Source organism: Mercurialis annua, linkage group LG4 (genome assembly GCF_937616625.2).
Source record: "Mercurialis annua linkage group LG4, ddMerAnnu1.2, whole genome shotgun sequence".
In the NCBI taxonomy this organism is placed as follows: Eukaryota; Viridiplantae; Streptophyta; class Magnoliopsida; order Malpighiales; family Euphorbiaceae; genus Mercurialis; species Mercurialis annua.
This window is the reverse complement of record NC_065573.1, coordinates 33,453,013-33,480,677: the sequence shown is the minus strand read 5'-3', so window position 1 is coordinate 33,480,677 and position 27,665 is coordinate 33,453,013. Positions and strand designations below refer to the sequence as shown.

The 27,665-nt window shown below is 32.1% G+C and overlaps 5 protein-coding genes across 9 annotated transcripts; 1 reads left to right on the top strand and 4 right to left on the bottom strand.

Moving 5' to 3' along the window:
* Positions 1 to 2,734: 2,734 nt before the first annotated feature.
* Positions 2,735 to 3,896, bottom strand: LOC126678801 (casparian strip membrane protein 5-like). Its single transcript, XM_050373707.2, has 3 exons — positions 3,607 to 3,896; positions 3,366 to 3,489; positions 2,735 to 3,156 (listed from the first exon to the last, which is right to left on the bottom strand). Exons 1-3 carry the CDS (start codon positions 3,813 to 3,815, stop codon positions 2,938 to 2,940), a joined length of 552 nt encoding a protein of 183 aa, XP_050229664.1. The 5' UTR covers positions 3,816 to 3,896; the 3' UTR covers positions 2,735 to 2,937.
* Positions 3,897 to 7,419: 3,523 nt separating this feature from the next.
* On the bottom strand, positions 7,420 to 11,542 carry LOC126678733 (pentatricopeptide repeat-containing protein At5g15280, mitochondrial). The gene is made up of 2 exons (XM_056105462.1): positions 11,350 to 11,542; positions 7,420 to 11,144 (listed from the first exon to the last, which is right to left on the bottom strand). Exons 1-2 carry the CDS (start codon positions 11,462 to 11,464, stop codon positions 7,648 to 7,650), a joined length of 3,612 nt encoding a protein of 1,203 aa, XP_055961437.1. The 5' UTR covers positions 11,465 to 11,542; the 3' UTR covers positions 7,420 to 7,647.
* Positions 11,543 to 12,448: 906 nt separating this feature from the next.
* LOC126678128 (uncharacterized) lies at positions 12,449 to 13,050 on the top strand. Its single transcript, XM_050373010.2, has one exon. The coding sequence runs from the start codon at positions 12,619 to 12,621 to the stop codon at positions 12,778 to 12,780; it is 162 nt and encodes a 53-aa protein (XP_050228967.1). The 5' UTR covers positions 12,449 to 12,618; the 3' UTR covers positions 12,781 to 13,050.
* Positions 13,051 to 17,815: 4,765 nt separating this feature from the next.
* On the bottom strand, positions 17,816 to 26,159 carry LOC126676359 (RNA-binding KH domain-containing protein RCF3). 3 transcript variants are annotated; one of them, XM_056105565.1, is made up of 8 exons: positions 21,878 to 22,062; positions 21,063 to 21,682; positions 20,254 to 20,676; positions 19,905 to 20,162; positions 19,509 to 19,772; positions 19,266 to 19,333; positions 18,877 to 18,944; positions 17,816 to 18,267 (listed from the first exon to the last, which is right to left on the bottom strand). In XM_056105565.1, exons 2-7 carry the CDS (start codon positions 21,657 to 21,659, stop codon positions 18,899 to 18,901), a joined length of 1,656 nt encoding a protein of 551 aa, XP_055961540.1. In that variant the 5' UTR covers positions 21,660 to 21,682; positions 21,878 to 22,062; the 3' UTR covers positions 17,816 to 18,267; positions 18,877 to 18,898. The 3 variants fall into 3 exon arrangements, with proteins under 3 accessions (XP_055961540.1, XP_050226499.1, XP_050226500.1); XM_050370542.2 differs by lacking the exons at positions 17,816 to 18,267; positions 21,878 to 22,062 and adding exons at positions 18,332 to 18,693; positions 26,069 to 26,159; XM_050370543.2 differs by lacking the exon at positions 17,816 to 18,267 and adding an exon at positions 18,332 to 18,693.
* LOC126676361 (ABC transporter I family member 1) lies at positions 23,022 to 26,206 on the bottom strand. 3 transcript variants are annotated; one of them, XM_050370547.2, is made up of 3 exons: positions 26,069 to 26,161; positions 25,607 to 25,753; positions 23,022 to 24,580 (listed from the first exon to the last, which is right to left on the bottom strand). In XM_050370547.2, exon 3 carries the CDS (start codon positions 24,453 to 24,455, stop codon positions 23,766 to 23,768), a length of 690 nt encoding a protein of 229 aa, XP_050226504.1. In that variant the 5' UTR covers positions 24,456 to 24,580; positions 25,607 to 25,753; positions 26,069 to 26,161; the 3' UTR covers positions 23,022 to 23,765. The 3 variants fall into 3 exon arrangements, with proteins under 3 accessions (XP_050226504.1, XP_050226505.1, XP_050226502.1); XM_050370548.2 differs by having other exon boundaries at positions 25,661 to 25,753; XM_050370545.2 differs by lacking the exon at positions 25,607 to 25,753 and having other exon boundaries at positions 26,069 to 26,206.
* Positions 26,207 to 27,665: the final 1,459 nt, after the last annotated feature.

Sequence of the window (27,665 nt, the reverse complement as noted above, 5' to 3'; positions counted from 1 at the left end):
ATTATAAGCGTTTGTGGAAACAAAACTGAGCAACATAATTCTTCATTCGAACCATCTACAATCCATGTCACGCTATACCAACATATGAAACGATGTAACATATCAATTAGTGAAGCTAAGAGGACCTATTTTTACGGGCTGTATCATCCCAATTTGAACTTGTTATCCCTTTCATCAGAAAATCCACTTACAGAAAGAAGCTTTACAGGAAATCTTTGCTTTTATCCTCGTGATTATGGATCCCTTTGTCTTTAAAATGATTTAACTTGTTACAGACTGCACATGTTCATAGGTTTGGGTACCCGGTCCGCCGGCCCAGTCCCATCCCTCTAGGGTCGGGTTTGGACAATAAATTTTCATTCCAAACCCGACCCGGGCCCAAGACCAAAACGCCATCTATTTTATAGGTGGGCTGGACTTTTTGTTTTTCGCAATTTTCATATAAACCCGGTTCGAGTCTGCATATATAGAGTATAAGAGCTGGACTTAGATAGCAAAAATAAAGCCCTGAACGGGCTCGGGCTTACAAAAAATTAGTAAAGCCCGCCAAGCCCGGCCTTACCCATACCCATGAACAGGTAGGTCTAGAGACTAGTGAGTGTCAAAATCTGGCTCATAACCACTCTTGCATTTTTCTATGAGCTTAGATTCCTTCCTCAGTTATTTTGAACACGATATCTATTAATGACAGGAGTACATTTCTTTTGTTGGAGTTTCACCTAAATGAGACATAGAACTAGGAGCTTTTCTGCTTCTGCAGTTTGTTCGAATTGGCAAAGTTGCGGACAAGCATGTCGATTGTCTTCATGCTCACAATGGAAATCCATTGATTCATCAAGTTGAATCCTTAAGCAGAGATCAAGGATAACAGCATCATAGCCAGCAGAATTTGGTATTTCCTCTATGTTCACAAGATCAACCGCCTTATGCAGTCTTCCGTAGAAAGAAAACCGCTTAATTAGATTATCATAATTGATTGTATTAGAGTTAGATCTTTATCTTCCATGCCGTCCAGAAACTATTCAGCTTTGTGAAGCTTATTATGAGAAAAAAAAGCCTTTGGTAGTTGCATTCCGAAACGGGAAATGCAACTTTATCAAGTTTCCGTGCTTTCGTTGTAGATGCTAACGATCTCACGATCACTCAAATTACTCCCACTATCCATCATATCAAAACAAAATCGAAACGCGTCCAATGAGTAACCATGTCCATGTCATTAAAATTTCACCTGAAATGAATGAGTATCATTTTATTGTCACTGGCAGAGGGAGGCATTGGATGGCCCTCCAACTTTTAAAAATTATTAGAATTGGTATATATATGTTAAAATACATATAAAAGCACGGATGGGGGGGGGCAGACAAATTTACTGAATAGTCCTTTTCAGTTTACTGCTATATTTTTAGTGACATTTTTAGGTTTTATAGTCATTAACTAATTAGTTATTTAATTAATCATTATTGTAATTAAAGTCCTAATTAGAATAGGTAGCTAAATTATCTCTAATTTAGTTTTTAGTATGTAGAGAATAACTAAATTTTCTCCAAATTAGTAGGAATATCTATCTTTTAGTTTAATTGAATTACAAAATTAAAATACTGCATTTGGTCGATATATTATTATTTTAATTTTCATTTTATTATTTTTAAAAATATTATTAATAAAATTAAGTTAATTATTTAATTATGGTTATTATAAAATCAAAGGAAGAATAAATTCAGTATAAAAAAAATTAATAACTGAATATATTATATTTACTTTTATAAAAATCCTTAACTAATTTAATATTAATTATAAATAAAAAAATTAATATAATTACAATAAATTTACTAATTTGTTCATTGAGGAGTTACGTTACGAGCCACGTGCATAGCACGTAATGCGAAACTAGTATGTTAAAACTACATTATAATTTGGCCCCCAACAAGTTTCAAAATCAACCTCCCCATATATAATATATATATTGCAATTTGACCCCCAAGTTAAAATTTCTAACTCCGTCTCTACTTATTGAAACGAAAATAAAAATTGGATTATTAAAATGTAACAAATGAAACTTTGGTTACCGAAATGTAAATGGTCTATAATTCGATAACTTCAAAACATTTTAACCTGGCGATATGAAGTATACTGCTAGTAATTAGGCATGCTTAGATTAAGCAAACTTAGTTAGAATACTGAAATTTAGATGGCACTTTGCATTTTCTGTTTTTCATATGTAGTTAAGAGTGTGTTGCAAAATATATTAATCTATATGATATTCTCTACAATTTTCTTTCTCAGCGTTTACTTATCTGGCATTGATGGACCTCTTCCTAATTATTTTACATCATTTACCTATAATTTTGTTAAAACTGTCATCCTTCAGTATCTTGTATACTATAATACTGCCAATCAGGAGTTTATAAGAGCAGTATCAGTATGTCAATAAAAAATTTAATCTTTTTGATGCTTTAATCTACCTGCCTCCCTTGGAAGTGGGAAGAATTAAAAAAAAAAATAGTGGAATATTCTTTTGTTAGTCTTAAATTTTTTACCCATTTTTGTATACTAACTAACAACTTAAACTTTACTACTTTTGGGCTGAAAGATTCTTTCCTAGGCTATTCCCAATTTAGGTGAAAATAATTTTAAAATTTTCCATTTAGAGGTGCTTTTGAAACTGAAGCATTAAGGGGCATTCTCCGCTAGAATTTCTGATGAACAACCAATATAAAGAAAACAGTTTACATGATGAACAAGCAACAAATAAATTTATACTCAAATCAGCATTCATATTACACCATAACATCAATACATTGCATCACACATATACAACAAACCAAAGAAATCAGATGATAAAATATCACATGAACAAACCGACTAGCATCACACAAGAATCTGGGCACACCGTGATCATTAATTATAAGTTTGGTTGATGCTGGAGGAACAGATTAATCAGTTTCGCCGAGAAATGGCGAATGCAGACAACAAGATAAGCAGTATGAACACAGCAACACCGACAAATGATCCGATCAAGGAACCAGAGATTCTCTCGCAGAAAGAGTTGTATTGTCGACAGATAGCAAACCAGTTTGTTTTAGTATTTCCCTTGTGTGCCAAGTAAACAATAGCTGCTGCTGCAGATGCTCCGGCAGTTAAGAGAGCCAGCATCACCTACAGGTGCATATCAAGGACGACAACATTATTTCGCGAGCTAGCATCATTATAGACAACAAAATATCAAATAGAATCAATATTTTTTTTTTTGGGTTAATCGGAGAGGGAAAAGCTTGTGGGAGAAATAAAACTCGCAATTATAGCAGAATGCTGTCTAGCATAATTATAGACAACAAAAGATTAAATAGAATCAATTATTTATTTACCGTATCGAAGATGACCAAGAGAATTCTACTATTTTTTGTACTACTTCTCACAATGTTGAAGATAGAAAGTGGAAGAGATAGGAGTAGATAGCCGCTCACAACAATATTGGCAACAACAAAAAACCTGTTCGATCAACAAAAATTAATCAAATCCGAACCTCGAAATTACTATGTAATTCTAATTTTCCAATTTCTATGTAATCTTTATTAAAAATATAGAAATAAACAAACATTAACATACGTGAAAGTTGGAAGATCGTCATATTCGGCCCTGAACCGGATAAATTGCGTAGTGAAAGGGAGGGTTTCATTAGTAGTTGCCATGATAATTGCACTGGCTAGAGTGGAAACTAAAGCAACAAGTCTCAAGATGAAGTCTAATATAGAGACTCCTCTCTTAACTCCTTTTTGGGAAGAAGTCACACCAACCTCATTTGCATCAGTTTTCATTTTGGTAGCTTAGGGTTAGGGTTATGAGCCAAGGATGAGTTTTTCAAGGGAAAGTTTTTGCTAGAAAAGTTGAGTTCAAGAAGAAGATCAAGGAGCTAGTTTATATAGAAGACATTTATTATCTTAATCAAGTATACTACACCAAACGGTTTAATTTTAAGTGTTGCTTAAAATAATGAGTATTCATTTTTATTACTAGTTAAATGTACATTATTAATCATTAACAAGTGATCATGCATGTAAATCCGTAAGAATTTCCATCTACATGCACATGCACAAAGTGGCCAACCTAAGTTTATTATTAATTTATGTATATAATTTTTTTGTGTATTTATCATATTCAATTCGATTTTCAAAGTAAAAAAATCCAGTTTAGTTTCCAACTAACTAATGAAAAAAAAAATATCTGAAGTAAAAAATTCATATGAACCTATTAGTTTAGTACGATTCGGTTTAGAATAATGATTTTTTTTGTAAGTTAGTTTGATTTAATTGTAAAAAAAATTAAAAATTAAATTAATTAGGTTCGATTTGAACCTAATAGGCTAATTCACTCTCCTAAAAGTTGACTCAAAACTAATTATTTTAAATCTTAAATTCAACTCAATTAAAATTAAATTTTAAGTTATTTGCAATCAATTTTACAAAACTTATTTCTTCGGCCACTATAATTTTAGATAAAATCTTCATAATATTTTATTTATTTTCAATAATTAATAACTAATGCTAAATATTGATTTTTTTGAATTGAGATGTTAATGAAGATTATTATATAATTTGACTTATTTATGATAGTGATCATATATTGAGCTTAACAATTGATAGAGAGAATGTTATTTCTAATTGATATGTTATTGTGATTTTAAATCTAAATATTTTAATAGCTCTCAATTTAAATTTAAACGGCCTATAGACATAAATATATATAAAAAAATTGAGATAATTATAAATTTCAACTAAAAAATTTACAGACCTAACAAAGGTTTTTTTGAGGGGGCCATGGCCCACTTTGGTCTTAGGGACAGTCCATCGACCCTGCATGCACAAGCACCAAAATTAAGCAATGTTGTTTAGATGCGTGCAATTCATTTAAACCTAACCGAACCGAATCAAATTGAAATTTTAATTATATTTTTTTAAATTGTTTGAATCAAGCTGATTCAGATTGTTATTTTGATTTAATTTGTACCAAAAGTGAACACTAGACTACAAATTTAATTTTTTATATATAATTTCAAAACAAACAAATCAAATTTTGATTTGGTTATTCAATTTGTTTCAATTTTTACAAACTATGGGTAGTGGTTAAAGAGATGGCCCGAGTCTACACGATTAAACTCTTATCTGGTCATCTATTTGAATGTAAGGAAATCCCCAACTGATGAAAATGTATTTTCATTAACTATACATATTTGATTGTTTGTAGTAATTTTACCATGATAATATTTGACATTATTCTAATTAACTATTGACTCCGTTAAATATTTTACAAAAATAATCTAATAACAATGAGCAAGATTGTCTATATGCTATATAAAATAATAAGGGAGAAGGCTAAAAAATGACCCTAATATTGCCACCCAAGCTCTTGTAGCCGCTTCATGTTTTTTTAGGCTCAATTATGACCTCCATGTTATTAAAACCTAAAATTTGCAATCCTCTCTACAACACTGTTACTTAAAATATTAAAATGAGAGGGGTGCAAATTTTAAATTTTAGTAACATGAGGGTCATAATTGAAACTCGAAAACATGAAGGGGCTATAAGAGCCTGAGTGGCAACCTTAGGATCATTTTTGAACCTTTTCCCAAATAAATAATAACTCTTCTTATATATTTGAATGTATAACTTTTGCTACAAAATTTAATGTTAATATATGTTAACACCTGCCGTACTGACTCTTATTATTTAATGAATGCTTTTTCTTAATTTTAAGGAAAGTATGAAATGACTTATTATAGGAACCCAACTAATCCTAAATACAACCCTAATTTGGAAAGTGGTTGCAATTCTCGAATTTTCTTAGCTTAGATTATAATATATGTTTCGGCAAGAGAATGGATATCCTTTGCTTATCATATTTGTAAACGAATTTACTTTTTTCATTTCGGTTGTTATATCAATGTCGATTAATTAATTCAGATTCTAATCTTACACGATCGCATGGGTGGAAAAACTCTTGAAAAAATTACACCATGCATTTTTTTTTTGAATTTCTTGCAAAAAGAATACTTAAATTTAGTGCTGTTGTAAAAATATTTTTTTAACTTTTTCTTTTTAAAAAAAAACCTCTTTTCCAAATAAGCTACCAATAATAATACCAAAAAGCGTATTTTTACAAAACAGAAAAATCAGGAAGTATTTTAGCTAACTTTTAGTTGAAAATATGTATTTTTGTAAAAAGCCCAAAACTCTTCATACTTAGTTTTGGGATCTGTTTGATTACTCATTAATTGTTGTTGATAATTAAGTTGTTGCTGCAATGTGCTAGTTTTTGTTGATATATAGTCGATAACTGTTGTTAACTTAGACATACTACTTGTTATGATTTTGTGAAATTTGATTACTTGTAATTTTTGATATTATTAAATGACAAAAAAAAAATGTCTTTTTAATGTTTATTATTATTTATATTATAAATCATTTGAATCGTATTAAATAAAAAGAATAATTATATAACTACAACATAATCATTTTAATTTTATAAAATTTATTAATAATTAAATTGTTTGAATTGAATAAATTTATATATTATTAAATTTAGTATTGATAGTTTTCTTAATATTGAATATGTTAGTATTGATAGTTTTTTTAATATTTAATAAAATTAAATCAGCTATCGGGGTGTTGAGATAAAACTTATAATGAAACTTTATTTAAATAGATGCTCGGGGTTAAAAAAAAAACTCACTAAATGAAGATCCATAATTGAAAGTTAGGAGTAAACTAGATTCCTAGGTGTAGATGCATCATTCGTCCATGTGGCAGTTAATTTAATACCAACCAAGAATGTGGGAGCAGTTAGATTCACTATGACAGAAGGGATTTAGTTGGCACCTGATTGGAGTTGCTTTCACTTTTTTCATTATTTTTAATCTTTAAACCAATCCAATTCGCCTTTAATAATGCCTATTTTTTTTAATTAAACTTTTTTTTTGGAAAAAAAAAGTAGTCTAAGAACCTAATTAAAAATTGATGTAATTGTTTAAACTTACCATCATTTTCATGTTTTCTAGTTTCAGCCTAGTAGTTTTAATACAGATTTTATTGCAATAAGGACTAAATTTATTGTATTTTATAATTTTAATACAAACTCTTAATATTTACAATTTGAACCACAACTTTTATTTTTTTTAATCTGTCTTTTGCGTTCCCACATTCACTTATGCCGGGAATCAAATTAAACAACAATTACAATGATAAAGTCTTGCAACTAAATTCTCTTTCTTCTTGAGCACAAAGAAAATTTGCAGATGATTCAAATGGAGTTGAAGAACAGATATATCAATGCATTATGCAGTTTGTACAAAATAGCAACAAACCAACCGACCAATCCATCTCGACTTCATAGGATTAGCAAGAAACAAAAAACTGCTAAATGATATTTGTTATAAGAACATTTTATTAATATAGAGTTAGGGGATGAAGTTTCAAAAGCGTTTCTAGAAACAGAAACGCTAAAACATAAAACTCAAAAAAATAAAAATAAAAATTGCGCAACATAGCCATATACATACAGGCCATCGACTATCCACATAACATTGTATCGACAAATGAAATAATGTAATATATCAATGAATGAAGCTAAGAAGAGTTATCTTTACGGGGTGTATCATCCCATTTTGAATTTGGAATCCTTTTTATCAGAAAATCCACTTGCAGAAAGAAGCCTAGACAGGAAACCTTCGCTGCTGTTGCTATTATCGTCGTCTTTATGAATACCTTTGTCTTTAAAATGCTGTAACTTGCTTATGAGAGACCAGTGAGTGTCAAAATCTGGCTCATAACCACTCTGTTGCATTACTCGTATGAGCTCAGATTCCTTACTCGAATTATTTTCAGCACGATATCTATTAATGACAGCTGAGTACATTTCTTTTGTTGGAGTTTCACCTAACTGAGACATGGAAATAAGGAGCTTTTCTGCTTCTCCAGTTTGTCCGAATTGGCAAAGTTTGCGGACAAGCATGTCGCAATTCTTCATGCTTGGTTTAAGATCCTTATGCAACATCTCGGAATGGAAATCCATTGCTTCACTTAGTTGATTCCTTAAGCAGAGACCATGAATAACAGCATCATAGCTAGCAGAGTTGGGGAGATTTCCTCTTCTCAGCATTATGTTCAGAAGATCAACCGCCTTATTCAATCTTCCGTAGAAACAAAACCGCTTAATTAGATTATCATAATTGATTGTATTAGGAATTAGATCTTTTTCTTCCATGCGGTCCAGAAAATATTCAGCTTCTTGAAGCTTATTATGAGAAAGAAGGCCTTCGATAATTGCATTCTGAACAACCGATCCATGAACCCAACCTCTCTTTTCCATTTCTCGACTCAACTCCAAGGCATCACTAAGTCGTCCAAGATCACATAAACACGTCACTGCTGTTCGTAAGCTGCGATTGTTTGACCTATACCCCTTAGAAATCATTGTAGATAGATAGTGTTGCACACTAGCCACATCTTTACATTTTGAAAACCCGTAAATGAGAAAATTATAAGAAACCTCATTAAGAAGTAATCCCTTCTCCTGAATCTCATCCAGAACTTTAATCACATGCACACTGCGCCCAGCTGAGAGAAGATAGAACATCAAAATGTTGTAAATGATGAGGCTATCATACCTGTTGTTTGCTAGCATCAGCGCCTTCAGACTTAAAGCAGAAGTAAAACTACCATGCGTACACATCAAGCGTACTAAATTCTCGTAATTTGAGATTGAGAGGCTTAAAAAATTTCGTATCAGAACACTAAGCAGCTGTCTTACGATCCTTAAGTCATTAGCTTGGCAATATCCTTGCAACAAATTGTTATAAATTTCAGGATTAGTAAATTCCCCCTTCAACAATATATCCTGCACTAGACTAGCTGCTTCTCCAACCTTGCCGGTCTGGAAAAATCCTCTAACTAGAGCATAATTGACAGAAAACTCAGATTCTGGTTGCTTTATCAAACTAATGTCTCTTAAAGAAATGGCTTTATCTAGTCTATTAGCACTACAATACTGAGGAATCAGAAAAAGAGAAACATCCAAGCATGGAATCCAGTTCCTAGCCAACATTTCTTCCAATATTGTGAAGGCTGCAGTATAATTTTTCTCCTTGCATAACCCTCTTAATATGTGGTTATAAGAAATTTCATCAACGAAGAAACCCTGATATTGCAGTTCATCCACCAACTTGTGTGCAATGCTCGTAAAGCCTGTGATAGAGAGCTTTTCAAGATACCAATGACAAATTTCAACTCTAGAGTGAGGATGGAATACCATCATGCTTTCAAAAAGCTCCAGTGCTTCCCTTGGCATCCTACAATTGCATAGACAATCAACAAGAGATTTATAATCCTCTAACCCTGGTAACCATTTTCTATTTCGAGCAATATCCCAGCAATCATGAAAATCTCTCAATTTTCCCTTCTTACATAATCCACCTAATAAATCAGTGTAAATCTCATTCTCAATTCTTGCATCCCTAAGAAGCATCTGATTAAAAATCAACCTCCCCTTGTATACCAATCCACTCTTGCAGTATGCTCGGACAAGCAAATTAAGAACATCATCATCTAGTTGGTTAGCCAACTTTGGCATTTTCTCAATAAGATGGATGGATGCCCTGATATGTGATCGGGATGCACAAAGCTGCTTCACTAATGCTGATAGGATAGACACAGACAGTTCTTGACCCCATTGGACCATTTCATCTATCAAAGGTAATGTGGCCTTATAATTCCCTTCATTGCATTCCGTGCTTATAAGCAAATTAAAATCAGGTATCACAGAACCTTGAAGAATCCCATTTAATCTTTCTTCATACTCATCTAGATCTGTATCCAAATAGAGCCCATTTCCAAGGCTATCATAAAACTCTGTCTTAGAAAATCCCACATTATTATCCCTTTTCAACCTTATAGATAATGGACTAAACCCCAAGACCTTGAATGCCTCGGAAAGTGGATTCTCCAGAGAAGAGGATTCAATCAAATTACAGTTCACCATCTCATGTACCATCATCTTCACTTCTTCAAATTGTCTAACTTTGCAGAATCCTGCCACGAGAGTTCTGAAAACTGATAAATTTGGGGTCATTCCCATATTAACCACTTCATCGAGAACATCTCGGGCATGTTTCCACATTCCCTCCCTAAACATTGCACCGATTAAGGCATTGTACGACCATATACTTGGCTTTAAGCCTCGTGATAAAACATCTGACAGATAAATGAAGGCACTCCTCAAATTTCCATCAAAGCAACACCAACCCAGCAAGATACCAAACGTTATTTCATCAGACCTAAAACCTAAATCCTCCAGTTCTAACCGGAAAATGTCAGCTCTCTCTACACCATAATTGCGGCAGAAGCCATTTATAATCTTATTACCAACCAACACATTTGGCGAACACTTCATTTCAACTAGAAAACTATGCAAATCTTCAAAATCCTTCTTCGAACAATACCCAGAAGCAATCTCATCAATAAAAATGCCGCGGGACCCAAAACCTAAAGCCATAACCTTCCTCATAACCTTCCTTGCTTCTTGAACCATTTCATCCTCGCAGAGTAATCTAACAACTTTCTCAACGCTAGCTATCTCCCTATCACCCAAATTACTCCCACTATCCACCATATCAAAACAAACTCGAAATGCCAATCTAGTTCTCCTCATTCTCACAATGAGATCAATCAGAACATGATAACACAACAACGATGGAGCCGAATTCATCTCTCTCATTCGATCATACATAAGCACAGCTCTCTCCAAATCACTAGCACCAACATACCCTTCAATCAACTTAGAATATATTTCATTGTTATCCAACGAAATTCCTTGCTTTTCCATTCCCAAAAGCAGTAGCTGAACCTCTCTAAACATCCCATATCTAATAAGAACCAATCCCATAACCTCACATGACTTGGGCAAATGCTTGAAACCCTTGTCTTGATCACTAACACACTTAAAAATCCCCCATAAAGACTCAACTTTTGAACTACTAACATCAACTTTTCCACATTGTAATTGGAAACCAAGTAATAATGCAAGCACATCTTCAGGCTTCAACCTCAAAATTCTACTAAAAGGACGTGTCAAATGAGGAACCACGTCAGATATATCTAAAAGAAATTGCTTTAAAGAGGTAGAATTATCCCCATAAAGATTCAATCTTTGGGTTTCTTTTGTATGGTTAAAGAAGTGGGGATATTTAGAAATAAATGATTGAGCTATACCACTGAATTTTACATCAAAATTGATAGTTTTTGAAGGGTGTTTAGCGATGGTGCTATAAAAATGGAGTTTACTGGAAAATAAAAAACTGACCTTTTTGAAATGGGTCTTTTCGTTGTTGAGGGAGAAGAGAAAGCGGAGCATGTGACTGGTAGTGTAGCAAAGAATTGTAGTAATTTTTGTTGAGACAGTGGTGGTTTCTGCTCATGATCCTCCAATTCCATTAACATCAGCCCAGTATACCGCTAGTCATTTGATTGATAAACGATAGCTCCATGTCGTCTAAAGGTTCTGTCGTTTGATTTCTATGCAGATTTTAAAAAAATTACATTAGCATTATTTTGATTTTATAGGCTAATTTTACCGAAGTCCCTAAACTTTTATTTCTTTCTATCGTAACTTTAAAATGTTTGAAACGGTATAACGAAAAAATTACTTGTCGTCCATTTTGTAGTTTTTTAACCAAAAAAATACACATGCATTTATGGCTTTCATTTACTAAGTCAAATAGAAATCATTAATGTAGAAAATATATTTATGTCGACACATGAGCGATATTTGATAAAAAAAAAATTAAATATTATTAGTGCAGCACTAATGTGTACTCTTTTTGCATTTATGGCTTTCATTTACTAAGTCAATTGAATTGTAGGAGTTCTATCAATATTTTCTGATGGTAAAGTTGTAAAATGAACGACAATGATGTTTCTCGTTATACTATCATTCAAAGGTTTAGTTATAACAATAAAGGGACTCTAGTGGCAAAAGATGTCATTTTACGGATTTTGGGTGAAAATTACCCAATTATATGTATTTTAAAACTAATCGTGAGAACCTTGTTTCTATTTTTATAATTTAAAGTAGATTCACAGTTAAATTTTGGGTTAATTTTCTTAATTTATAAGTTTAGAGGAGTAAATTGCTATTTCTTTTTTTTTTCGGAAAATTTCCATTTCAATAATAAAGAAAATACATAAGTCGTCTCTTTCAGCACTTGTCAATTAATCATTGATTTTCCTAGTTTTTTTTTAACATTTTCTCATAAACCAACATTTTAGTAATGAACACCATTTGTAACTTACTAATTAGTACGAGAAAAATATTCATTATACATCAGCATATAATATCATTAGTGATGTTTTCAATGCCTTAAGAGCCAAACCAAATTAAATTAATTTTTAGATCTGTTCCAAAAGAGTTGACTTTATATGTTACTATCACTTTGGCCAAAACCTGACCTTAAAGGACATAAACCTAACTCTTATACATGTAGCTAACTCTTACCATTCTTTCATAAAATCATTCAATCTTGAATCTTGAATCCTCAAAACCCTAAAAATTTGTAGAGCAGAAGGTAAAAAAATGAATCAGAATCTGAAGGCACTTTCAATAGGATTGGTAGGAGCAGCCATCACCTTGTCAGCCTATTCACAAACTGCTATGTCTCCAACTCAATGTATTACTATTGGCCTTTTTGTTCTCATGTTTGGCTTACTTGTTGCTGAAGGTTTTATCTCTTTCTAGTCTCATCAACGGACAAACTCGGATTCGAGCCGGAGCACATGATTGTATCAAAGCGTATGACTTTCCCGATCTAAATAAAACAGGTTTTACATGAAAGAGATATGATTTAGTATGTCGTATTTGATTTAGCTAGTCTTCATCATTTTGTTTCGTAAGTAATTTCAATTTTTGTTGTTATTCTGAAAACTAATTTCTTGCTTCTTAAGCAATTGGGATTTATTGAGGAGGTTAATTATCTATATTATTTGAGATTATCTTGTTTCTATTGAATTTTTTATGTATTTGATCTATATGTATGCATCACAGTGATTGCAACCACATTAGATGATATAGGTTAAGAATCCATGAACATAAATTTATAGCTAATTAATAATTTAGTTATGTTTTTCTATCATCAAGTTTCTGGGAAAGAGAAGACTATATTAATTTCAATTCTCCTCTAAATGAATCTATATAAGTTTACTTTTGATCAATTTAGTAATATGCCTACCTAGAAAAGACAAATACCATTTTTGACTATACTACAATTATTTATACTCACAATATTAAATGAGAAAATGTACATTAAAACAAGACGACACTGAAAAAACTATAGTCAGTAAATCTAATAGTTTATAGCACTGGTAATATTTTTCTACGAAAGATATATGAGAATCACGAGTTACCATATTTGATATTATTTTTCTAAACTATTATAACTTGTATAAATTAAAGTGATTTTTTTTAGGTTTGATGGTGCCAAATATCTACAAAAAAATTCAAAATCTATCCAATTTTTTTGAAAGTTGTAAATTTATCTCAATTTGACCAATTCGCTGAAAATCTAGCCAATTTGACAAAATTAATTTAATTGTGCCCTGGTGACAATTGACTATGTTTTTTTTTTCCTTGAAAAAATTGAAAAAAGGAAGAGTTACCAATTGGAAAGATGTTCTGACGAATTAATGAAATTAAGATAAATTTACAACTTTCGAATTTTTTTGATAAATGTCTAAAAAGTCAAGAAAAAACTTCACTTTTTGACATCATTAAACTTATTTTGTATTATTCATTGGAGCTCCAAAGAGCATGTGTAAGCTACATAGTATATGTACTCAAACTCGAAATCTCCATGAGTTCTTGTTAAATGAGAATAGCAATCATATTATTGTGTTTGGTCAAAATTGAAGTAATATTGATGGAATAGAAATAGCTCAAAATTTTAAAATCAATTAGTAGAGAATTCGTGAAATAGATAGAAATCAAAGATTTAAAGCAAAGAATCAAAGGAGCATGTGCATTTCTGTGATAAAAAAAAACATATGATGGTTAAAGTACAATCATTTAGCTTAAAATGGAAAAAATTGCTATGTTTAGTAATCGGATAAAACAGCTAACAGTTAGGCAGTACCTTGCATTGATGATTAAAGAGAGAGTACATACATATAAGCATCCCATTTTCAAGTGTCCCGCAAATTGATTAATCTCTGCAACTGATCATGTTTTTGCATGCCAACTTGCTCAAGTAAACTTGGAACAAACTACTAATATTTATATGTATAATTAGTACAATTTGTTCATTCATTTTTCATTTCTTGAATTGTCCAATCCATCTGGATATCTCAGTGCTAAGAAGAATGCCATGTGCATAATATAAATTAAAAGATCTGCCGATAAAAATGAGAATTAAATGTCTTACCTATGACTATGAATGCTATTTGAATCAGATAATTAATAGACTTCAATGCAAATAAAATCATAAATAATACTAGCATTTTATTGTAATTTCAACACGAGCTTATAATTTTTAAAAATTTAAATCTCCAATTAAAAATGTGATCAACCATTATTGATGTAGAACATATTAAAACCAGTGGCAGAACCAAGAAATTTATTCAGGTGGAGCGGAATTTTCTCATGATCAAACTATACGTCGTTTGGTTATTATTATTTTTACCGAACGGCATGTTGTTTAATTGTTTTTAAAAAAATAGACCAAATAATATTGTCGTTTGGCTTAATTTTTTTTAAAAATAAATTATTCGATCATATTTAAACTAATTATTAGGTACTCGTCAATTTCTCAGAACCGGGATGGCGCAGCTGCCCCACCCTAGTTCCGTCACTGAAGAAAAAAATTGGTACGGTAAAATGGATTTCGACTGAAAGATCAAATTTTAAATCAGCGATTCAAATTGCCTAAAAATAAAATAAAAAGTATATCTCAACTTGTAAAAAAATAATTGTATTGAAATTGCAAAACATGTTATATTTTTTAATTTTTAATTTTTTTTATTTTATTAGATCAAAAATATTTGAGTCGTTTCTAAAATTATGTACGAGATTCAAATCTTAGATGAGTCTAATTTTAATCAAAATGGAAAAAGAAAACATTTATCATGGTGTTTAATCATAAAGGTTCATAACAAACTATGGGATAAAATTAAATTAATTAAATAACTAAATATACAGTACAACAACAATTAACAAAATATATTATTTATGGACACAACACTATAGTTGATAGAAGCAAATGTATTTTTTTTCTTTCAAATATAGCCTTGCAAGTTGAAATGGCCCAGCCTATTATAGCTAATATCAAGTGGGTGCAGAAATTGAAACCTAACCAAAAATATACCTACTTAAAGATTATTAACAAGCTCTTTAATTAGCACCCTTTCCTTATGAAAGCAACTGGCCAAGATTGCTAGCTAGCTAGCTCCATTGCTTCCACTTTAGAAATGCTTGATTGATGCCTTCAGTATCTGATATATCTGAAAAATTAGGTTAAAAAAATTGCTAAACAATACATAAATTGGCTCAAACCTTAGAGGGGCAACCATTGGATCCAACATCATCAGAAATCTAGCATGAAAAGAGGAGGCAGTTGAGTAGCCAGAGATGACTTGCCGATCAATTAACTGCATATATAGCTAATGGATGTATATAAATATACATATTTTCTTGTATATTGTTCTATAGTTTTTGTGTTATACTTTATATTTATATGATGATTATTCTTTCATCTTATTTTAGATTTAAATGATGTATATAAATGCATGTGTAGATGTAGATATGTAGCTAGAGATACCGTAGCCGGCAAGTCATCCTTGGCTGCACTACATGAACCTCCTTATTCCATGCAAGACCTAAGATGAAAATCAACAGCAATTAAGATATTGTTAAGAGATGCAGAAGAAGAGATTGGAGTAGAAGGGAAATATTGGCAGGGCATGAACGAATCAAGAATGGGTTTGTGTTTTATAAACACTGAAATGGAAAAACAGTGCCGTTGGCTAACATTTACAAGTATTAATGATAGCACCAGAGAGGACACATCTAATAGTACTCTAAAGATAAGTGTCCTTATCTAGCTACTAGGCTACCAGAAATTGGAAGAGCTAATTTAATATCACTTTTTCATGCTAATGGATGTGACTTTGCATTGGTGCATACACCAAGAGAAAGTGTACACACTGGCAGATCCATGATTTTTCCGGCCCGAATTTGATTTTTAGTTTATCGCTTATCTTCCGGCAGTTCGGACTTAATGTCTCTCTAGTTTTGAACTTACTACAAACCCTGTTCCTTGTTTATAAAAAGCGATGCCCGGCAAGACTGGAGCATACCCTAACCTTAGGATAGTTTCGCCCCTGCACACATGTAATTAAGAATTCAATTATTTTTACCAACGGACTAATGGTATAACTCGTATTCTTATTTTATGAGAAGTTGAGTTTGAACTTTCACACATAATATTGGTCCATTTAGATAATAGTTAGATCACGTTTATAACAGAATATAAAGAGCGCGAGCTATTCCTTATTATATAACTCAGAGAGAATCATAATGCATCCAATGAATGGTGTTAGGAACCGAGCTGTTGATTCAACTGGTTCAGCCAAAAATCAGAGATCAGTTTGGTTTGACTATTTTCTAAAAATCAATAATATGATTCAACATAAAAAAAACTGTAAATATTGTAAAATCATTAAACCAATTTTTTTTTAACAGAAATAGATATACAAGATGTAATATTATTACAGTTATTCATAAAAAAAATATTATTACAGTTACAACATTGACATATACTACTAATGGTATATACTTTATTTATTTATTATTTATTTGGTTGAACTAGTAGTTAAACCATAAATATGTTTGTTCGGTTTTTAAAATAATGCCCAGATGAATAAAAAAAGAGCAAATTACATTGAGATCCCTGAGTAATACCATAATTGACAGTTTGTTATCTTTTATTTCAAAAGTCTACTTAGTAGTCCCTCAGTTTTAATTCTGTTAACTAAGAAATCCTTTCGTTAATTTGAGGGACTAAATCGTTTAACTGAAATAAAACTAAGGGATCAAATCGTTTAAAAGTAAAATATCAAACCGTTTAGTAAAATTAAAAGTGAGAGACCAAACATTCACAAAATTAAAAATGGGGTACCAAATCGTTTGAAAGTAATTTTCAAAATTAACGGAGGGGCCTAATAATTAACGGAATTAAAGCTGAAAGACCATTAAACAGACTTTAGAAAAAAGAGATACCAAACTGTTAATTATAATATATTTCAAAAATTTAAAGTAATTTGCTCTAAGAAAAACTGCAAAAAACTTGCACTGCTCTTACTTTAATTGATGTCATTGAAGACATTGCATTTATTTTTTGACTTTATAGTAAATGAAGGTCTGTATATAGTACTTGTCTGGAGGGGGTTAGAGTTAGGTGGATCAATTTACTCAAATTTGCCACCGGCCTCTCCCTTTGAATTTTACTAAATTAGCATTTTACCGTGGAAGTTTTTTCTTCACAAAAATAATAAATTACTTCAATGTTTCTCAATAATGTTCTACAAATAAAATTCATAAATAATACTCTTACCCATTTGATAGAATAAAATTTCTTCTTGTACATCCCTAATATTTATAAAAATTGCCTTATTTAGATAACTGATTAATATTGATAGAGTAGCAAATTATCAAAAGCAAAAAATAGAACACCAGAAATATAATACAATGCATTCCATTCAAGAAATGCAGAAAGGAAACTGCATGAACCCAACACTAACTAGCCATTTTATTTCATCTTTGAAAGCAATACTCAAGTCAGCACAAACTTTAGTACGAAATACATTAACTCACTGTAGCAAATTAGCTGGATCTGCTCACTCTCTGCATAAAAATAGCCCACTTCTGTTTTACCTGCTTAAGATATAAACTTTGTTCTATGCGGGACATAAATCCCCTGCCCAGCATGATGCATCAGAATAATGCTGAGAGATTGTTGTTTCTGGGACTTCCGTCAAATTTGTTAATCACAAGGTTGATGATATAAGGAAAACACATATAACCTTTCTCACAATTAATCAAACATGATGGTCAAAAAAGAAATAGTGCAATCGAGAGCTGAAAAGAAGTACAAGAAGGAAAGATCCTACTACCTGATTTGATGGTAAAAGAGGAGTATCGGACCGGCAACTTGGACAACATCAGAATGCAGCTCCACTTTCACAGAAAATAGCAATTTTTAAGTGCAAAAACTTTCTATAAACTCAAACAAGAAACTAAATTAAAGCAAACAAAAAAAAAGTAGATTAATAAAACAGACACTTTTAATACAATTGTAAAGGATGGAAGCAACAAGGTTTTGCACTTTTGAAGAAATGTTCAACTGAAACAGAGTAATAAAGGCATGATAGCTAGAGAGGTTCTTAGGATAACACAATGTCTAGCTTGGTAATTTATTCACAGGGACATGACAAATTTCAATAGTCGACAATCAAAATCTCCAAATAGATTTGGTTCTTCTAGGTGAGATCATGAAGGTGGGCCATGAGGATGTCAAACCCTGGTACATCTGGTCTTCCGGTTTAGGCAGTAGGCTTCGTCAAAAGAGGCAGTAAGGCTGGCTTCAGGCTTCATGGAACTCAGCTGTTTTAATGGGAAGGGAAAAGGCAACATGGTATAAGTAGAGCATCAGTGTCTTATATAGTGGGAGATTTGGACAGGTTAGGATATGAAACTATCATGTTTCTGCACGGCAGGCCTATATCAGAGGAAATTAACACTCCGCTCCATAGACAAGAAAGAGTACAAGGGAAAACCAGAGTCTACCTGCAAACAGCCATTGCCAAATCTAGTAGTAGCTTTTGCGTCGAGAACCAGGGTTCTGGCTGGATAACCTGATAATATAGCTACTAGTCAGGACCGAAGATTTATAAGTTCTATGGCACTTTCATCCATACAAAACCCTCATATTCTCTTAGGCAAAATAATTGACCGAAAAGATAGGCTAACACACAGTAATGTAGAACACGGTACTTTTTAGTTTTTACTGAATGCAGCACAATTACACTTATGCTACACCATCTCGTTAGAAGACATCAAATATTAGATCTATCAGGTTATTTCACACACCAGCCAACTTATGCATTAAATGGACTACAAACAATCATATAATGACAAAAATGTCAAAAACAAGGAAACAGAGAGATAATTCTCACCCAGAACTACTAGAACGTCCAGAAGAATAGCTTCCATAAGCTCCATACGGACCTCCACTACTACCCATCTACAAATAATGCAAATAACTATTACTCAGAAACCAAATAACAAATAAAAGAAAATCATATATGAACATTAAAGAATAAAAAACTAACTGAAATAATGTAAGAGAGCATCCCAAACCAAGAGGAAATGTATGTCAATAAAGCAAAAGTAACTAAAGCATACTTGAGTAAAAATACCTGTGAACTACCATAAGTACCATAGTTATCACTAGGAGTATAGTCACTAGAGCCATAGCCACTAGAATAAGTATGCCCCCGTCCATGCCTTTTACTATCCCTGCTATCATAGTTTAAGCTATCTCCAGAATCAGTTGGGACAGGAAGGTACGGCAGAACTGGCAGAAAAGTGGACACAGCACTTTCCCTATCAAAAACATTTGCTCTCAGTCGGCGACTTATATGCGTGAGAGCTTCTTTGGCTACATCAAGGTCTCCGGATATCTGGTGATGAACAGTTAAAATATAAAATCACAATTCCACTTTTAACTAGATCAAACATAATGAAGATAGTACTGCAAACAGAACACAGTAAAGTGATCAACAAAGATAAAAAATGTGTAGCAATGACTTTACCTGCACCATTTCATCATCTTCAGATGCAACTTTGGGAAGGTTTTCTTTTCCAAGTATGCGAATATTAGCTTTGGTAAGTTTCCTCATATCATTTATAATCACTCCACCTTTACCAAGAAGGCAACCAATTCGTGAGGTGGGCACAAGTAGACGAGTAGTGAATGAGATGAGCCCTGAGTCTCTTTCAATTTTTTCACTGCATCTAGGTTGCAAACGCAGAGCTGCCTCAATAGTTGGAGAAAATTGGTCATCAAAAAACTGAAAAAGAACAGATTGGAGAAACATCAGAGCTGCACATTATAGACAGATAAGCATACAACCATACATAAATTAACATTTTTTCAGTTACCTCCTTAGCTGAAACAGTTATCAAGCAATCATCTCCAGCTGTTGAACTATCAACTTTAATACCAGCTCCAGATTCCTGTCGAATCTGGTTAATTATGGTACCACCTTTGCCGATTACCCCACCAATATTTGCAGTTGGACAAACCATACGTAGTGAAAAATCTTTCGAAGAAAGCTCATCTCGTGGAGCTGAATACAGTGAACGAGACCAATCACCAGTGTCACTTTTGTATCCGCCATAAGGACTCATCAATGGAGCTATTCCAACTATTGGTGCGCCTGTTGGACCCATCAGCGAACCAGTAGCAGCATATGCACTAGGGATGGCAGAAAAAAGTAAGTGCTGAGTGCGTGATGGATTCTCATGAAGGCGTGTGGCAATCTGATATAAAGCCTTTTTGACAACTGCAATTTCTCCGGAGATCTGTCTCAAGACAAGACTATGATCAGAAAAAATCATTCTTCCATGCAAAAATTATCACCTTAATTTTCAATGAATATAAATGCGTAGTTGACATGGGACCCAACAGCAATAACAGTTAACTAAAAAGCTAAATTTCTATGAGAGAGTTATCAGAAAACAAACCAGCTAAAATTAACTCTCAAAAGACTGTAAACCTATCCAATATGAAGATTTGCACTAAAGACGTAATAAAGGAATGAATTACGTGAATGAGAGAAACTACAAACTGAAGTTAGATTATCACAAGTCAGAGTCCAAATAAAAAGAAGATAAAATGTTCTCATAGCTCCACATCCAAATAGACACAAAGATTACAAAAGGAACAGTTTAAATGTCATTCATGGTACCTGGACAAGTTCATCAGTGCTCAATGCACAAGGAGGCACATGTTCATCCTTGAGAATGCGAATCTGTGCGCCAGTCTCGCTCCTAATGTTTTGAACTATCTGACCACCTTTCCCTATGATACATCCAATCTGATCAGATGGTACAATAAGCCTAGCAACCACTTGATGACCATCATCAGATTCATCATCACTGTGCATATCTTCTGCAATAACTCTATCATGCACTCGAAAGAGCGCATCCTGAGAAGGACAAATATAATTCTCCGTATCTTCATACAAATTAGTTTCATCACTAGCACTATAAATCGTAACAACACGATCATCACAATTAGGGACCGTCTCACCAATTCTAATCTTTGACTTTGTATCGATCCTCAATTGCTTAACAATTTCACCGCCACGTCCTATAATACTTCCGATCTTCTTGAGCGGGCACAAATATCTATACACAGTATCTTTCGAATCAATGGCAAAACTTTCTCTATCATCACCACCCCCGCCGCCGCTAGAATGTCTTCTCTTACTAGACCCATTATTGTCATAATCAGATAGTGAAGAATGAGAGCGCTTTCCATAACTATTCCTATGACCCGCCATTATGGTTGACTAACCAAATTTATCTGTGATCAAGAGTAGATTATCTAACTTCAGACATTAAAACTAACACTTACAAGAAGGTTCAGACAATAAACATTTGATCTTAATTGTGCATAAACAACATGTTAATACTTGGTAAACCCTAGATCTGGTAAGCACGAAATAATAAGTTTTGAACAAAAATTAAAATTGAAGAGATAATAGTGAGAGATTGTTACCTCTGAATTGAATGATTCACAAACAGAATTTAGAGAATTAGAAATGGGAAATGGAGTTGATGAGCGATCTTTTTCTTGTTCGTGATGTCTAGGGTTTTGACCGAATATTGTTTTTTTATTCTGTAGTGAATAGTTCGTGGCTTATTTTTTTTGGTTCTGTGCCCGTGTCTCTAAACATTACGTAAGCTGCCCCTTCTATATTTGTTGGCTTATAATCGCCCATTATGCCCCTACTTTAGAGACCTGTTATAAAAAAAACTCGTAATCTTAAAAAATGGTCAATAATTCCCCCAGAATTTATGTCAGCGCTCGCAAAATTTCTTTCGTCAAAAAAATGAAGTTGACACTTTAACTTTGCTGAGCTGTCACTATATCTATACTATATATAAAAGCACGGATGGGGGGACAGGCAAATTTACTGAATAATCCTTTTTCATTTACTACTAAATAAAGGTTTTATAGTCATTAACTAATTAGTTATTTAATTAATCACTGTTGTAATTAAAGTCCTAATTAGAATAGGTAGCTAAATTATCTTCAATTTAGTTTTTGGTATGTAAAAAATAACTAAATTATCTCCAAATTAGTAGAAATACCTATCTTTTAGTTTGATTGAACTACAAAATTAAAATACTGTATTTGGTCAATATATTATTATTTAAATTTCTATCTTATTATTTTTAAAGATATTATTAATAAAATTAAATTAATTATTTAATTATGGTTATTATAAAATCAAAAGAAGAATAAAAATGTCTATAATGTGCAGACAAAGATTATAATTTAGAAGTGAAAGTGACATGAAAATGATTGGTAAAAATGTCATTATTATTAGGTGGCATTATCCATTGTCTTTTAATCAATACGATGTTCTTAAGTCTCAACTGTTGAGTTTGCGGTGCACGTTTAATGTTCACTTCTTATATAAACGCTATCCCCAAATTCTCTATCTTTTTCAGAACATTAGCCAATTAAATCCTAATATTTTTACAATTAATATTAAAATAATTCAACCAAAATTTGTTCATTTTTATCTAAGTTAAATGCACTTCTTTTTTTAATAAATGTTTAATAAGTAGTGTGCATATATATATATTATATATGTAACTTTTCAAGTATTCATATAAAATCTAACAGCGATATGTTTTTCACATAAACATTACCTCTTTAAGTTAAAAATATAAATAAGTGGACATAGTTATTTATTAACCAATGTCAAACTTTAATTATTTTTAAAAGGCCTAATGTCTTAAAAACCCCCGACCTTTTAGCCCCTTTTCAATCATACCCCGACGTTGAAAATTTGTCAATTTTACCCTATTTTGCATTTTTGTGTTTCAATTGTACCCTGAAAAATTAAATTAACGTCTTTTGCGTTTGGAAATTTGTTTAAAATATTCTCCATGTCTCATATATATTAATTGTATATTTTTAAAATTTATTTAAATTTAGTTAAATTAATTAAGAATTTAAATTAGTGTTAATTTGATTATGATTTTTAGTTTTTTTAAAAATAAAGGACTTATTTGTACTTTTTTGAATAAAAAAGAATTTAATTTCATGTTTAGACTTAATTAATTGAATGATTTCATCATTTAAGTAAAAAAATTAACAAAAATTAAAATATTGGGGTACAATTGAAAACGGAAAATTCAAAAGTGGGTAAAATTGACAAATTTTCAATGTCAGGGTGGAATTGAAAAAAAGTTTAAAGGTGAGGGGTTTTTGAGTGATTAGGCCTTTTTAAAATAAGGTATAAAGGTTTCAATCAACAAGGGACTTCCATGAAATTGACGGAGACTAGTGATTCATTCTACTGGCTTTACACCAGATGATGCTAAAATAAGACTAATTCTATGTGCACAGCACTGAGATTCAATCTCTTGTTTCAGGAGATGTCGGCTCGATCGAGCATATCGACCAGAGTCATTCTTCGAGGGAACCGAGGTGGTAGTCTCAAACGCATAGCATCCTCAATCTCTATAGGCAGATGTGTAGCCGCAAATACAATCCCTCCCTTCTTTCTATGCTCTGCGATTATGTACTCCAATAACTTCACCCCATCATCATCTAAGGCAACAGAAGGCTCATCTAGCAACCATATCGGCCGGTCTATAGCCAGCAACCTCGCAAGCTGAAGCCTCTTACGCTGACCCATCGACAGCATTTTCGCCTTATCTTTGGCCAATCTTCCAAGCCCCATCAACTCGATAGCCCGCATTGAATTCCCTTCCTTGCTTTCAAGAACCTCGTACCACTGGACATTTTCAAGGACCGTGAACCTATCCTTGATGGCATCTTTCAGAGAGAGCCAGTTTAACTGAAGCTTATACTGGTGGAAGACTCCAGATTCCGTCACGTCATGACCGTTCCAAAGGATCTGACCGGCAGAAGGCTTAGAGAATCCAGCTAACATTCGTAAGAAGGTGGTCTTGCCTGACCCATTGCTGCCTGTCAGAACAAGTGCCCCGCCGTCGTGCATGGAAACATTGACATGGCGTAAGATCTGTTGAGCGTTTCTCATGCACGAGACGTTATCAAGGAGGATACGAGGAAGTGGTGGTCTTCTAAGAGACATTGCGTGCTTGAAACTTTTGCTGAATGCTCTCCTTTTGTAATTTGAGGTTGATAGCAGAAACCAACCCAATCAAGCTGCTGATGTAAAACCTTTAAAGTGAAGTGCCAGAGGTTACCAACTCAAACCTGGTATAATGTGCAGTGAGGTAAATTGTTAGCCTCAACGTGCATAGGAAGATGGTTAAAAGACAAGAAATAGTAAGAAACCCCACTATTAAAGTATATAACAGTGTATTCTTAGTAAAACCCAGCCATACAAACTGATAGAGCAAAAAATTAATTCACAAAGTCTCCGGGAGCACAACGTAGCTATAAAGACCTGACAAACCTATTAAAAATCTAAAGTTCAAAGCTGATTATGGTGAAGTTCGTTGGTTTACTGAGAACATGAATAGCTCTTCCCCAATTTGTATCTTCATGAAAGAAGAAAGTTTCTTGAACTTATTCTCTTTTCTTTTTTCAAATCTAACTTTTACTTATGTGCTAGCATACATCAAGTTTTGTATTCATCAATATAATTAACTAGTATTATTCCTAGCCATCTAAGTTGAGACCAAATAGTTTAGCTAAATTTTGGTTAGATCAATGAATATGAGATATAATATCATTATCCTATAATAAAGCTATTGCAGCGAAAATATAAAAACAAACTACTAGCATAACCAAATAAAGATTTCTAACGTTGCTTCAATTTATAACCTTGAGGTTAATGCCAAAATGCAGGACACAGAAAATAAACATGTCAAGGGAAGATGTGACTAAAAGTGGCTCTGACAGTTAGTAGCATTTGTTCTATCATTTGTTTCCAAAGCCACTTGAACACAGAACTGTTCAAAACAGGGCCATTCTAATAAAGACAAGGAATTTCCAACTAATGGAAAATACTTGTAAAGAAGATATGGATCCCAATCAAATAACAGCAAAAAATGCCTGCAATTTCTCATATATTCAACTTTGAGAGGTCTCTGTAAAGCTCTTTTATGTTTTACTCTGCACTCAACCTTTCAACCAGAACAAAATATGAAAAACATGTATCAAATATGAAGAATCAAAGAGATTAATCAACAAAAATATAATACATATTAAAGGGGTAAGGGGGCAGGCAAAGTTGACAAACGGGAAGTAAAAAGTTTAAGAGTTGAGCTAACTTACATATGTACTAATTGAAAGAAATAGAAAAGTTCGTTGAGGCAAATTAACAAACACCTTATGAGCTACTTGCCAAGGTTGGTTTCTGATCAATAAAATGAATGATGAAAGATAGCGAGCAAGAGAAAGAAGCGATAATTTAGCATGAATCTGCAAACAACAATGTATATGAATCTGATGATGATGTTGCTACAAAGTGAACCCCAATATACAACAATTGTCTTCAACCGCTTTCTTATAATTACAGTCTTAATTGGCAAAGCTACAAAACGGCCATTCTATTTAAAAGGATGGGGCAAGTATGAATAAAAGTGCAGACCAAATGTGTAACACATGAACCCAAAACTCTCACGTCAAAAAAATGAAATCTGATATTTTTGTTATAAACCCTAGATCTGGTAAGCACGAAATAATAAGTTTTGAACAAAAATTAAAATTGAAGAGATAATAGTGAGAGATTGTTACCTCTGAATTGAATGATTCACAAACAAAATTTAGAGAATTAGAAATGGGAAATGGAGTTGATGAGCGATCTTTTTCTTGTTCGCGATGTCTAGGGTTTTGACCGAATATTGTTTCTTTTTTTATTCTGTAGTGAATAGTTCGTGGCTTATTTTTTTGGTTCTGTGCTCGTGTCTCTAAACATTACGTAAGCTGCCCCTTCTATATTTGTTAGCTTATAATCGCCCATTATGCCCCTATTTTAGAGACCTGTTATTAAAAAAACTCGTAGTCTTAAAAAATGGTCAATAATTCCCCCAAAATTTATGTCAGCGCTCGCAAAATTTCTTTCGTCAAAAAAAAAAAAGATTACATTGTTAACTTTGCTGAGCTGTCACTATATATATAAAAAAAGACTAATCGCCGTAAAACTACTTACTTTTCAATTCTTTTTCAATAACACCCTCAACTTGTAAAAACCTCAATAGCACTCTATTATATATTTTTACATTTTAATAGCACCTAAAGCATTAAATTGAACTTTTTTCATTTACATAAAATCTAAAATAAGTCTTTTATATTTACCACATATTCTAAATAATATTTAATGTTATAAATACTACAAAAACTCTCTTCTCCACATTTAAAGATTAATAATAATAAAAAATTATTTAATTAAAATAATTAAATTCCGACCAATCGCCACCTCCCTCAAATCTGTTACCGACTTTTCCGGACTTATCCCCGCCACGATTCGCCATATTTGAAATCTAAAATACATGAAGTGCCCATAAAAGACACGAGATAAATATGAGGGTCATTTGTACACTTTTTCCCTAGTTTTAGGTGTATTTTTGAATTTTTTTTAAAGTTTTAGGTTTTTTTTTATGAGGTAGCAGGCGATATAAAGGTGTTTAATTTATTTTTTAAAATGACAGCTCAACAAAATTAACGATTTTTTTGGGTGGAAGGAGTTTTGCAAGCACCAACATAATTTTTAGGGAGTTTTTTTTATTGTTTTTTAAGTTTAAGTTTTTTTTTTATTGTTTTTGAAGTTTAAGGTTTTTTTATAAGAGGTACCTTAAATCAAGAGCCATGAGTGATTGTAAGGCATATTTATAAGTGAATCACATTAATTTTATTAAAGACAAGTTATATCTTACTCTGGTTTATTTAATTTTATTATTTTATTATAAAAACTTATATTATTTAATCATTATTAGTTATTTAAAAATTATTAATATTTTATTTTATTTAAACTAACTTATTTGTAATTAACTACAACAATAATAGTTTTTTTTCTATAAATTTGTTAGTTTTGTTTTAAAAAAATGTTTTATAGAGATTTATTTTTATAAATGATTATATAAGCTTTAGTTGATAGGTAAAAAACTGAGAAAAAAATTAATTTTCAATAAAAAAACTAAGTTTAAATACTTTATTATTTAAAATAAAATTAGTAAATTAATAAATTAATAAATTATATATACTTTTTCAATTTAATCATGAATTTTGAAATGCATTAATCTCATGCGGAAAGTTACATTTTCTTCTTAGTTCGTTACACGAGTGTATAATATGCTGACGTGACTGTCAAAATTGACTCCCATCTCAATAAAAT

Excerpts from the sequence above, each read along its gene's own strand:
- LOC126678733 (XM_056105462.1), bottom strand. The coding sequence starts at position 11,464 with ATGAGCAGAAACCACCACTGTCTCAACAAAAATTACTACAATTCTTTG. Across the intron at positions 11,145-11,349 it reads AAAAGACCCATTTCAAAAAG|ATATATCTGACGTGGTTCCT; the intron begins GTCAGTTTTTTA and ends AATTTCTTTTAG.
- LOC126676359 (XM_050370542.2), bottom strand. The coding sequence starts at position 21,659 with ATGGCGGGTCATAGGAATAGTTATGGAAAGCGCTCTCATTCTTCACTA. Across the intron at positions 19,773-19,904 it reads AAGATGATGAAATGGTGCAG|ATATCCGGAGACCTTGATGT; the intron begins GTAAAGTCATTG and ends GTTCATCACCAG. Across the intron at positions 18,945-19,265 it reads GGACGTTCTAGTAGTTCTGG|GTTATCCAGCCAGAACCCTG; the intron begins GTGAGAATTATC and ends CTATATTATCAG.
- LOC126678801 (XM_050373707.2), bottom strand. The coding sequence starts at position 3,815 with ATGAAAACTGATGCAAATGAGGTTGGTGTGACTTCTTCCCAAAAAGGA. Across the intron at positions 3,490-3,606 it reads GACGATCTTCCAACTTTCAC|GTTTTTTGTTGTTGCCAATA; the intron begins GTATGTTAATGT and ends TTGATCGAACAG. Across the intron at positions 3,157-3,365 it reads TCTTGGTCATCTTCGATACG|GTGATGCTGGCTCTCTTAAC; the intron begins GTAAATAAATAA and ends ATGCACCTGTAG.
- LOC126678128 (XM_050373010.2), top strand. The coding sequence starts at position 12,619 with ATGAATCAGAATCTGAAGGCACTTTCAATAGGATTGGTAGGAGCAGCC.
- LOC126676361 (XM_050370545.2), bottom strand. The coding sequence starts at position 24,455 with ATGTCTCTTAGAAGACCACCACTTCCTCGTATCCTCCTTGATAACGTC.